This window comes from Bos taurus, chromosome 4 (assembly GCF_002263795.3).
Source record: "Bos taurus isolate L1 Dominette 01449 registration number 42190680 breed Hereford chromosome 4, ARS-UCD2.0, whole genome shotgun sequence".
NCBI lineage: Eukaryota > Metazoa > Chordata > Mammalia > Artiodactyla > Bovidae > Bos > Bos taurus.
The window spans coordinates 48,561,024-48,572,775 of NC_037331.1; the positions used below are offsets into that span (position 1 = coordinate 48,561,024).

The window sequence follows — 11,752 nt, forward strand, 5'->3', positions numbered from 1 at the left end:
GCATTTCATATTTATGAGACATAATTTAACAGAATGAAAAATTCATAAAAGTAGTCAAACAAAAATAGAAGAATTCACAATAAAAATCCAATGCATTATTCTACTATACTTTCAGTTTTGAAAAGCATTTCAAAGAAGTCAAACATAATGAAAGAATTGAAGCCTATTTCCATTACTTTGGTGGAGCTGACTTTGTTTGGGGTTTGCGGGGTGTGGCGGGGGACAGTGGTTTCAGCCCCACAATGTGACTTGCTGAATCTTAGTTCCCTGACCAGGGATTGAACCTGCACCCTCAGCAGTGAAACTGCAGAGTCCTAACCTCTAACCACTAGAATTCTCTGCTTGTTTTCATTAACTCAGTTATAAAAGCACTAAATATGCACTAGGAATTGTTCTAAACATTTTGTTTACTCAAATTAGCACCATATTAGTACATATTAACACTCTTTTATGGATAAAACAGGCAAAGAAAGTAACTTGTCCAAACTCACACATCTAGTAGGAAGCTAAGCAATGATTTAAATCTAGAGAATTTAGCTCAAAGGTCAGAGAACCTGCTTGCCAATGCAGGAGACGTAAGAGACAGGTTCAATCGCTGCGTCAGGAAGATCCCCTGGAGGAGGGCATGGCAACCCACTCTAGTATTCCTGCCTGGAGAATCCTATGGACAGAGCAGCCTTACACGCTACAGTTCACAGGGTCACAAAAAGTCAGACACACATGCTAATAAAACCGCAAAGCTTTACTGAAGTTTTGTTGGAACACAGCCACACACATTCATTTACATATTACTCAGTTGGTTTCACTCTGTAACAGCAGAATTTAATAGCTGTAACAGAGCTAATATGGCCTGCAAAGTCTTAAATTATTTACTTTCCAATCCTTCACAAGAAAAGTTACCAAGCCCTAGGCAAGCTCTATATAAAGTATAACAGTTAATGGAAACATACCTTCCAAAGACTCAATTCCAGTTGCTTGTGCCAATAAATCTTCATGTCTTGCAACGACCTGAAAATCAAGAATGAATAATCAGCATTACAAATATTAGGTATTTTAATTTGTAACCACAATGTAGAACTGAAGGTCTCTCTCTATATGGAGAAAAAAATACAAGTAAGAAAGGTGTGTTTGAGATGTCTGATTGGCAGGAACATAAACATGCTTAAAGCTCGACATGGTGCCAAGGAAGTCTTTTCATTAGCACCATGTTTTCCTAGTAGGATGTGCAGAAGGAAGATGTGCCAAAACTGAACAACAAAAACCTGCTAATTCTCACCACACTAATTAATACATGTTTTCCTTTTAAAGAGTGTTTTCAAACAGCAGGTTCTTTTAGCTCTCGAACTTAATCAGCATCATCACAACCACATTCTAATTTGCAAAGATAAAGCAGAATCAGCACCTCCCTGAACATCTCTCTGTTTCCAGCTTCCCCATGTCACAGCAAATCCTCTTTCCTATGGAAGACTGATATTTTTAAGAATATTAGGGCAGTGTGAAATGTTATACCAAAAAAAAACAAAAGGTTAGGAATTAAAGGCTACATGCAAGAGAATCCTAGAAACATCAAGAAATCAAGCAAATCTTTAGAATAATCCAGGAATCCTTTATTACAATGAATAAGAAGTTTCATGTCTAATCTGTAAACTGAAGCTCCTCATGAGCGAAGATTCATTGACTGGAACCCTAAATCCTCCACTCTGTCCAATACCAGATGTCACTGTCATTCTAGCAATTTCCTCTATCACATAACTGTTACTTTTGGTCTCCTATGTCTTATCCGGAAGACTTCTCAATTTTCCCCAGTCCACTGACATGGTGATTAATGCATCCATCCTAACACAATGATTTTCTCCTAATCCTCTTTCTTTGTCCCTTGTGATGCTGCGGAAAGTTTGAAAAACCTAAAACTACACTGTTATAGTCTCCCCTGCAATCAACTGGATGGATTTCCAAGAGATTTAGAAGACAGAAGAGGAAAGCTGTTTTCCCATTAGTGTTTCAGCTAGTAAGCCAGATCCTGAGACCTGAGGCTTTAGAGACAGCTAGCCAAGATAGCCCTATTCATCATTCCAGAGTTCAGTTACCAGAGTTCAAGCACCCAGAAGCTGAACTTCAGCAGGGACATGGGAGTTAACAGCAGGTGCTTGCAGGCCTCTGGGCTGCATCCACGGTAGATCCTTCCACCCTATTAGCTGTCCATCCAATCCTCTGTATTAAGTATTTTCCTGCTTTAAATACCTAGAGTGGTTTCTGTTTCCTGTACTAAAGTCCTGACTGATACATATCTCTGTACGTCTTTTGTAATTTAAATCATCTCACTGATATTTTAAATTATTTTGATTATATTTTATGAGTTCAGTCAGCATTATCCCAATTTTGCTTCTGCAGAAAAATAATTATAGCAGGTTCAGATCTCATACCAGGACTGAGACTTTTCTCAATCCCACATCCAAAACTACTGTTAAGTATAACTTGCCCTCTCTGGGAGATGTTAAATAGTTTTTACTGATTCCTTCAGAGAAGTTACTACATGCAAAGGATAAGGAAAATGCCAACCACAAAAAGGCAGAAAGAATTTCAGGTGGCTTCTGCAAAAAGCTACCCCAAGAAACACAGGCAGAATTAAAAGCGTTTTCCCCTGCCCCCATAAACAATGTGTACTACTCTGTTTATAACAGGCATCACTTGCCTGTCATTATTTCTGTCTGTGTCTGCCACTGGTCTGTGAATGCTTAGAGAGCCAGGGAATATGTTCATTTTTCTATTCCCACAGACTACAGCAAACCAGACTATTAAAACTGACTATAAATGTTTCCCAATAAATAACTGATCTCTAACTATATAATCTGAATTTTACAGTTAAATCAACCTTAGATGTCATCCCAGTCCTAAACAAGTAGCTGTTTTAATTGATAAAGCAAGACACAAAAAAGTTTAAGGGAACATGTCTCATTTTATACCAGATCTAGGTTTCCTGGTAAATGTTCATTTATTCATGCAACTGTTCATTAATTTAAATGTTTAAGTGCCTACTCAGAAAAAAAAGGCAAGACTCAAAGGTATATAGGTAACAGCACAACTGAGACTTGGACCTATCTCATAATTCCCCTTTTGTGTCCTATCCACCACAAATTTATCAACTATCTGCAATTTCATCAAATGTTACATTTTGTGTTCATGAAGTATGAACTCCTGATGGGAACAGTTTTCCTTATTCACACTATTCTGCTTCCAAAATTCCATTTTCTATTATCTTTATCAAATGTTAGTCACTCAGCTGTGTCTGACTCTTTGCAACCCCAAGAACTGAGAGTCAGGCTCCTCTATCCATTGAATTCTCCAGGCAAAAACACTGGAATGGGCTGCATTTCCTTCTCCAGGGGATCTTCCTGACCCAGGGATCGAACCTGAGTCTCCTGCATTGCAGGTGGATTCTTTACCGTCTGAGCCACCAGGAAAGACTTAAGACATCCTATTTTTTGCCAACCTATATTCCCTCCATATCAGATGAGATGATGAAAACAAACTACGAATAAAAGGTTTTCGAGAGATGGGATATCCATTTTTCAACTGACAAAAAGTAGCTTCCAGTAAACTTTTAAAAAATGCATTTGGAGGGACTTTCCTGGTGGTCCAGGGGTTAAGACTCCATGTTTCCCAGGTGGGGCACGTGAGTTCAATCCATGGTTGGGGAACTAAGATCCCACATGCTGTGTGGTGCAGCCAAAAATGTAAAAATATATATATACTTGGGAAAATATACATTTGTTCATATAAATATGCATTTAGATTAAATAATAAAAGGATTATAAAATGATATATAATTACTCTGGGATAAATTATATGCTCCAGAAGATTGGAATTACCTGTAAGTGTAGTTCTTTATCCAACTGACTGATTCCTTGGGCAAGTTTTGCTAGTTGTTCAGCAATTACAGCTTGATGAATAGATTGAGAAGTATAAGTCTTTACATCGAAGTCTTCATTTAAAAAATCACTATAACACTCTGGGGAAAATATAAGAAAAATTATTAATCACATTGCACCAAACCACAGATGGAACAACAGACTAGTCTAAAATTGGGAAAGGAATTCATCAAGGTTGTATACTGTCACCCTGCTTGCTTAACATATGCAGAGTGCACCATGGAAAATGCAGGGCTGGATGAATCACAAGTTGGAATCAAGACTACTGGGAGAAATATCAACAACCTCTGATATACAGATGATACCACTCTAATGGTAGAAAGCGAAGAGGAACTAAAGAGCTTCTGGATAAGAATGAAAGAAGAGAGTGAAAAAGTTGGCTTAAAAACCCAACATTCAACCGAAGATCATTGCATCTGGTCCCATCACTTCATGGCAAATGGATGGGGAAAAAATGGAAACAGTGGCAGATTTTATTTTCTTGGGCTCCAAAATCACTGCAGATGGTGACTGCAGCCATGAAATTAAAAGATGCTTGCTCCTTGGAAGAAAAGCTATGACAAACCTATACAGTGTATTAAAAAGCAAAGACATAACTTTGCTGACAAAGGTCCACACAGCCAAAGCTATGGTTTTTCCTGTAGTCATGTACAAAAATAAGAGTTAGACCATAAAGAAGGCTGTGTGCCAAAGAATTGATACTTGCAATCTGTGATGCTGGAGAAAACTCTTGAGAGTCCCTTGGACAGCAAAGAGATCAAACCAGTCAATCCTAAAGGAAATCAACCCTGAATATTCATTGGAAGGACTGATGCTGAAGCTCCAATACTTTGGCCACCTGATGGGAAGAGTCCATTCATTGGAAAAGACCCTGATACTAGGAAAGACTGAGGACAGGAGGAGAAGAGGATGACAGAGGATGAGATGTTGGATGGCATCACCGACTCAATGAACATGAGTTTGAGCAAACTCTGGGAGACAGTTAAGGACCAGGAAATTTGGTGTGCTGCAGTTCACGAGGTCACAAAGAGTGAGACACGACTTAGCAACTGAAAAACAACAAAACCACAGAAATTAAACGACAGAACAATTATAACCACAGTTAACATATTTTGAGATTTTTCTGTACACCAAAAACTAATGAAAAGGCTTTCTGTTGTGAAGAAGAAGGAATACGTGGTGGCAACAGCAGAAGAGTGGCAATATTTACTAAGAATATTCCTACACATCACGTACTGACCTAAGCACTTTATACATACTAACTCATTCAATATGCACACAGACCTGTTGGAACTCATACTAATTTATTCTATATGCACACAACCCTGTTGGAAATATCATTCTCCCCATTTTACGGGTGAAGAGACGGGCAGAGACAAGGCATGAAACTTTGACCATCTCATTGTTTGAACCCAAGGCAGTCTAGCTCCAGAGCCCACCTCTGGACCACTATGCATACTCCTAAAAGCTAGTTTTTAGGAGCACCAAAGAATCGATGCCTTCAAACTGTGATGCTGGAAAAGACTCTTGAGAATCCCTTGGACAGCAAGGAGATCAAATCAGTCAATCCTAAAGGAAATCAACCCTGACTATTCATTGGAAGGCTTGATGCTGAAGCTCCAATACTTTGACCACCTGATGGAAAGAGCCAATTCATTGGAAAAGACCCTGATACTAGGAAAGATTCAGGGCAGGAGGAGAAGAGGGCAGCAGAGGATATAATTGGAGAGTACCACTGACTCAAAGGACATGAGTTTGAGCAAACTGTGAAAACAGTGAAAGACAGGGAAGCCTGGCATACTGCAGCCCATGGGGTCACAGAGAGTTGGACACGATTAGCAAACAACAAAAAAGCTAGTTTTATCAGTAAGTTAAAAGAAAATACTGAGAAAAGATTGAAAAAAAAATACTAGCAACAGTTTTCAACACAAGAAAACAAGGTCAACAACAATTAGAAAATTGACTGGATCTGAAAATTATGGTCTCCAGTATCTCCAGATCAATGCACAAATACTGTTACAATAAAGTGAATCTGAAATTTTAAAAGAACTAGGCACATACAAACTTAAAGGTATTATTGAAATTTTGGATTTATGAGTGAAATGAGTAAAAGGAAGCAGAAACCATGTTGAATGTAGGCCCTTACGAGAAAGAAAACAGGAGTAAATATAGCTGTTAAGATAACTTTCTGTACAGAAACCCACAAATATGTGAAAGGAAAATGGAATTATGAATTAAAAATAGATATACAGAAGTGAAGTCAATGTAGGTAAAAAGGATTATCTCCTAGCCATATGGTAGATAGAGGTAAGACTGCCTTGACAAGAGATTATAAAACAAGCTATAATGTACTTTTCCAAAAACTTCAATTGTCTACATTCACTATAATATATGCTCAAGGGCAAAGTCTTTGCTTTCTGTACTACCACACCCACAGAGCATGAACAATGCCTGACACACAGCAGGTGTTCAATACTGGCTGAATGAATTAATCTATACATCAGCTACAAGTATCATTCTGCTAAAAGCAGAGATTCATTCTTGACTACTCTCGAAGTGAAGTGAAAGAAGGAAACTGCTACTTTGGCCTTAATCCTGAGAACCCCATTTCCTTACAGTCTGCCAAGCAATTCTCAGAATCAAGGATCCCGCCAGGCAGACAAGTCGAGGTTATTCCAAAAGCGAAGGTTTAGAGGCAGCAAATACAAAGGTATATTCTGAGGAATAAGGATAATACTGACTTCAGTATGTCTAGATCACAATGGATATTGACAGAAAGGGTAAAGGATGGCAGGATTTGAGGTTCCAAAGGAAGGCTGGGGTGCAGTTTTTAAAGAGGCTGGTAAAACAAGCAAAATGTTCAGACTATACCCCATTTAAGGTTTTACAGCCAAGAAAGAGTGCTGTGAGCCTTGTGTTGTAGAACAGTTTCTGGCAGCAGGATGGAGGATGACTGAAAAGGGATTAGCCACGCAGTGGTGTACTGGGGCTGGCTCAGACTGACTCCTCAGAGCCAACTGTTAAACTTTCAGGAATTGTGTGAGCCAGCTGACATCTCATGTAGCTATCTTCAAACTGACCATGCTAAGGGTATTTATACCATGAAAATTCACATGTAATACAAAAGCGGGGATTTTGCTCTTTTCCCAGAAAGCTGCTTTACCAGCATACTCACTGAATAGAGCCACAGGAGTGAGTACGGTGCTATGTTAACAGCCCAAGTGACAGGATGGAGACCAAACATAGTGGCAGTAAGAATGTCAAGGAAGTGACAAATATTCAGACACTACAATGTACAGGACTTAAGACACAGGCTGGAAATGGGTGATTGGGTAGACCAAGAATTAAAAGATGATTTCCAAGTTTCTTGACTAACAGACATGTAATCTTTGTATAAACATGAACATGAATGTACCCCTGCCTCCACAGAACTCATAACCTATAGGAGAACAAACACACGCCTAACTTACCACATACAAGTAAGGATAACAGAGACGACTAGAGCAAAGGGTTAGAGGAGAAGGGTGAAAAAAATTGATTTCACTTTTTCATGTGCAGAATCTATACTATCTGTTCATACACGGGCCTTTCTAATAACTTATTTTGTATTGTGGTACAGCCAATTAACAATGTTGTGAGTTTCAGGTGAATAGCAAAGGGACTCAGCCACACATATATATGCATCCAGTCTCCCCCAAACCCCCTTGCCATCCAGGCTACCACATAACATTGAGTAGAGTTCCATATGCTATACAATAAGTCCTTGTTGGTTACCCATTTTAAATATAGCAGTGTGTACCACGTGCAGATTTTTTATATGTAGAATTAGTAGTGCTTGTTCACTATCAAGATAGAAACGTCCAATAGACAGTGGTTCTATAGCTCAGAAGAGAGGTAAGGACCATGTATGTGTATATTTGTGTACAAAGATATTAATAGTCAAACAATGAAAAAAAGACCAGATGATTTAGGAAGCCACTTTAGAATGCACAAAAAAATGGGGACAACAATTCAGAAGCAGGGAAACACCAAAGTTTGGGGGTAAAGATAAAAAATGAAAGCAAAGAAATTAAATGTTCAGAGAGAAAGAAAAACAGGACAGAATGGCAAAAACCAAAACGGACAGTTTAAAGAAAGTAAATGGCCAGTGGTGTCAAATATCGGAGAAGGCAATGGCACCCCACTCCAGGACTCTTGCCTGGAAAATCCCATGGACGGAGGAGCCTGGTAGGCTGCAGTCCATGAGGTCGCTGAGGGTTGGACACGACTGAGCGACTTCACTTTCACTTTTCACTTTTCACTTTCATGCATTGGAGAAGGAAATGGCAACCCACTCCAGTGTTCTTGCCTGGAGAATCCCAGGGATGGGAGAGCCTGGTGGGCTGCCATCTATGGGGTCGCACAGAGTCGGACACGACTTAAGTGATTTAACAGTAGCAGTGTCAAATATGTTACAAAGATCAAACATAGTGAAGGCTGGATACTAATCACTGGTTTTTAAATCAGAGGAGAGAATATCCCTAATGCTTCTCTTTTATAGTTTTCTCATTCTTACAGCCATCACATCAGAAACTCTCACAAAATTTCAAACTATGCATCTTCTCACCAACCCTATCAATCCTAATCTCCATCACTGGCAGATCCCTGACACAGTGAATCACTGTTATTGATGGGAATATTTACTTCCTTAGGAATGTTGTGGGGGCAAGAGTGGAGTGAATCACTGAACTGGCACACAATGAAGACAACAATATCTAAAGAAAGCTGAAAAAGAGCACTTAAAGAATAAGGAAATTTAAAAACAAAACAAACTAAAACCATGCAACTCCCAAGCCACATGAGGAAAAGTACTTCAAAAGTCAAAACCTTTCACAAGATCAAGTAAGATAAGGACCAAAACAGTGTCCATTTGATTTATCCCCAAAGCAAAGCGATCTCAATGGCACAGAATGAGAGTAACTGGTCCTGGAGGAGGCAGGAAGAATATCCAGAACACCAAGAGGAGCGACTGTCTTTAGGAAGCAGTACACTTCTTTTGTAATTAAAAATATCATGTAAAAGAAGAAAGGATGGCAACAGGTTGAGGCTAGTTCACAGATTTAATGGCAAGAAATCGAGGAAGTTCATATCAGATTCTTCCAAGGAACCTGAAAACCATTTGTTGAGCTCAAAGGGAGTGGCTTGAAAAAAGTAAAAAAGATTTAAGTAATTACTGTTGAAGATGAGAAAGAGAACCAAATAGGAAAATACAGAAAGCAGCACTGAGGCTTATGTACCCTCCAAAAACTGACTACAGTTCCTGGAGTGAAACCTACTGAAATCAATACCCATGTGTGGCATGTACTACCTTCGTGCAGTTCACCTGGAGAAGTTCTATTTATACTTCAAAACCAACTCCAACTAGTCTTTTTTGACATTTCCTAGCCACCAACAGTTATCATCCACTTTTCTATTCATGTTTTACTTCATATATAATTCTACTGCTACCATTATAATGCTATATTACAGTGTCTAACTTTATAATTTTACAGGACTATTTCCCCTACCAAAATCGTAAGCCACTTAAGAGTGGAAATTGTATGTGTAACAGGAGTCAAGACTTTGTAAAACTGAATTTAAATTAAGATATAAAGATGCATTAGCCAGAGATCCTACAGAACAGGATCTAGTTCAGAAAAGGACATCATTAGTAAATCTTGGCAAAAGTATGTAAATTATAATCAGAAGGCAAGAAACTAAGAGCAATAATAAAGCATACAACACAGAAAACAAACAGCAATTTAGAACTTTATTTCATTCATTTATAACTTATTTTGTTCTACAAATGTGTACATATGCTTCTCAGTGTGATGTTCAGTTTTTAAAAACACTCTGCACCTACCATAGGTAACTCTGCAGAATATAAAAAGGAATTTTACAATGCAGTAAAGGCTAAGCACACAAATTATTTTTATACAAGGTTGAACATGATGTTGATTTGGGAAGGAAATTAAGAACAGATGAGAAGGGTCTTTAGAAATTTGAACTTTATTCTGAAAGAAAATAGATTTGGAGTACGTTAACGTCACGAAAAGAAGTACGTTAAGGCTGTGTACTATCACCCTGCTTATTTAACTTATATGCAGAGTACATCATGAGAAACGCTGGGCTGGAAGAACAAGCTGGAATCAAGATTGCAGGGAGAAATATCAATAATCTCAGATATGCAGATGACATCACCCTTATGGCAGAAAGTGAAGAGGAACTCAAAAAGCCTCTTGATGAAAGTGAAAGAGGAGAGTGAAAAAGTTGGCTTAAAGCTCAACATTCAGAAAACGAAGATTATGGCTTCTGGTCCCATCACTTCATGGGAAATAGACGGGGAAACGGTGGAAACAGTGTCAGACTTTATTTGGGGGGCTCCAAAATCACTGCAGATGGTGACTGCAGCCATGAAATTAAAAGACGCTTACTCCTTGGAAGGAAAGTTAGGACCAACCTAGACAGCATATTCAAAAGCAGAGACATTACTTTGCCAACAAAGGTCCGTCTAGTCAAGGCTATGGATTTTCCAGGGGTCATGTATGGATGTGAGAGTTGGACTGTGAAGAAAGCTGAGCGCCAAAGAATTGATGCTTTTGAACTATGGTGTTGCAGCAGACTCTGGAGAGTCCCTTGGACTGCAAGGAGATCCAACCAGTCCATTCTGAAGGAGATCAGCCCTGGGATTTCTTTGGAAGGAATGATGCTGAAGCTGAAACTCCAGTACTTTGGCCACCTCATGCGAAGAGTTGACTCATTGGAAAAGACTCTGATGCTGGGAGGGATTGGGGGCAGGAGGAGAAGGGGACGACAGAGGATGAGATGGCTGGATGGCATCACTGACTCGATGGACGTGAGTCTGAGTTAACTCCGGGATATGGTGATGGACACTGAGGCCTGGCGTGCTGCGATTCACGGGGTTGCAAAGAGTCGGACACGACTGAGCGACTGAACTGAACTGAACGTCACTAATACAGTTGTGTGCGCTTCTCAAATGTAGTATGTCTAACTTTTCTTATTCCTAGCAATTTGTCCAAAACTATAAATAAACTTGACTGCTATATTCAATACATATGGTTAATCCCAGCTTGAATGAATGCTCCGAACCCTCCCCCATGTGTGGTTGTGGATAAACCACAAACAAGCGAGCTTGTAAACGGGGGCCACCTGTGCAGTCCAAGAATTTGTCAAAGGGGCGGATGTTTCCAAATCTACATAAAAAGAGACCCCCTTCATTCAGCGCTTGTCATGTGTCCTAGTTCTTACACTTTTCAGGGCATTAAACGCTTCAGCCTTTGGTCAAGAACTGCGGCAGCAGTAGGTCACCAGGTGCGGAAACTCGGGACATCAGCGAAGCCCCAGGAGCGTGGAGGGTAGAGCTGAAAATGAGGAGCCTCCAGAAACCAGGTGTCCCCAGGGCAACCGGAAAGAAACGGGTCAGCAAGTCCCTGGGCAAACACGTTGACAAGGCCGGCACCCAGGTGCCAGTGGGCCGGGCTGAGGGGAGTGGTCACGTCGAGAACGGAAAACTTTCTGCAAAGCGACGAGTTGAATCCACCACCCAGGCCCAGGTGCGGAGCAGACAGCTCCCAAACCCCATGGCCCGACCACAGCCCGGCCCCCCTTACCGTCCTGCAGGAGCTCCCGGACAGTGGCTGCAGCAGCTCCGGAACCCGGAGCCCCACGGCCAGCCATAGAGACGCCGCCGTCACCACCTTCCATGTTGGCTGGTACGGGAGTGATGCCGTCAGCAGCGGCGCGCCCCGCCCAGATGATGACGCAGAATTTGGGCGCCGCCCGCT

At 40.4% G+C, this 11,752-nt stretch overlaps 1 protein-coding gene across 1 annotated transcript in view; it reads right to left on the minus strand.

Annotated features, from left to right (window-relative positions):
• COG5 (component of oligomeric golgi complex 5) overlaps nucleotides 1–11,696 on the minus strand; it is a 275,549-nt gene extending 263,853 nt beyond the window's left edge. Inside the window, exons 1-3 of the mRNA XM_003585967.6 lie at nucleotides 11,579–11,696; nucleotides 3,870–4,009; nucleotides 951–1,008 (exon numbers count right to left, since the gene is read on the minus strand). Coding sequence (XP_003586015.5) covers nucleotides 951–1,008; nucleotides 3,870–4,009; nucleotides 11,579–11,672 — 292 coding nt within the window. The 5' untranslated portion in view covers nucleotides 11,673–11,696. The remainder of the gene's footprint in view (nucleotides 1–950; nucleotides 1,009–3,869; nucleotides 4,010–11,578) is intronic.
• Between the last annotated feature and the right edge of the window lie 56 nt (nucleotides 11,697–11,752).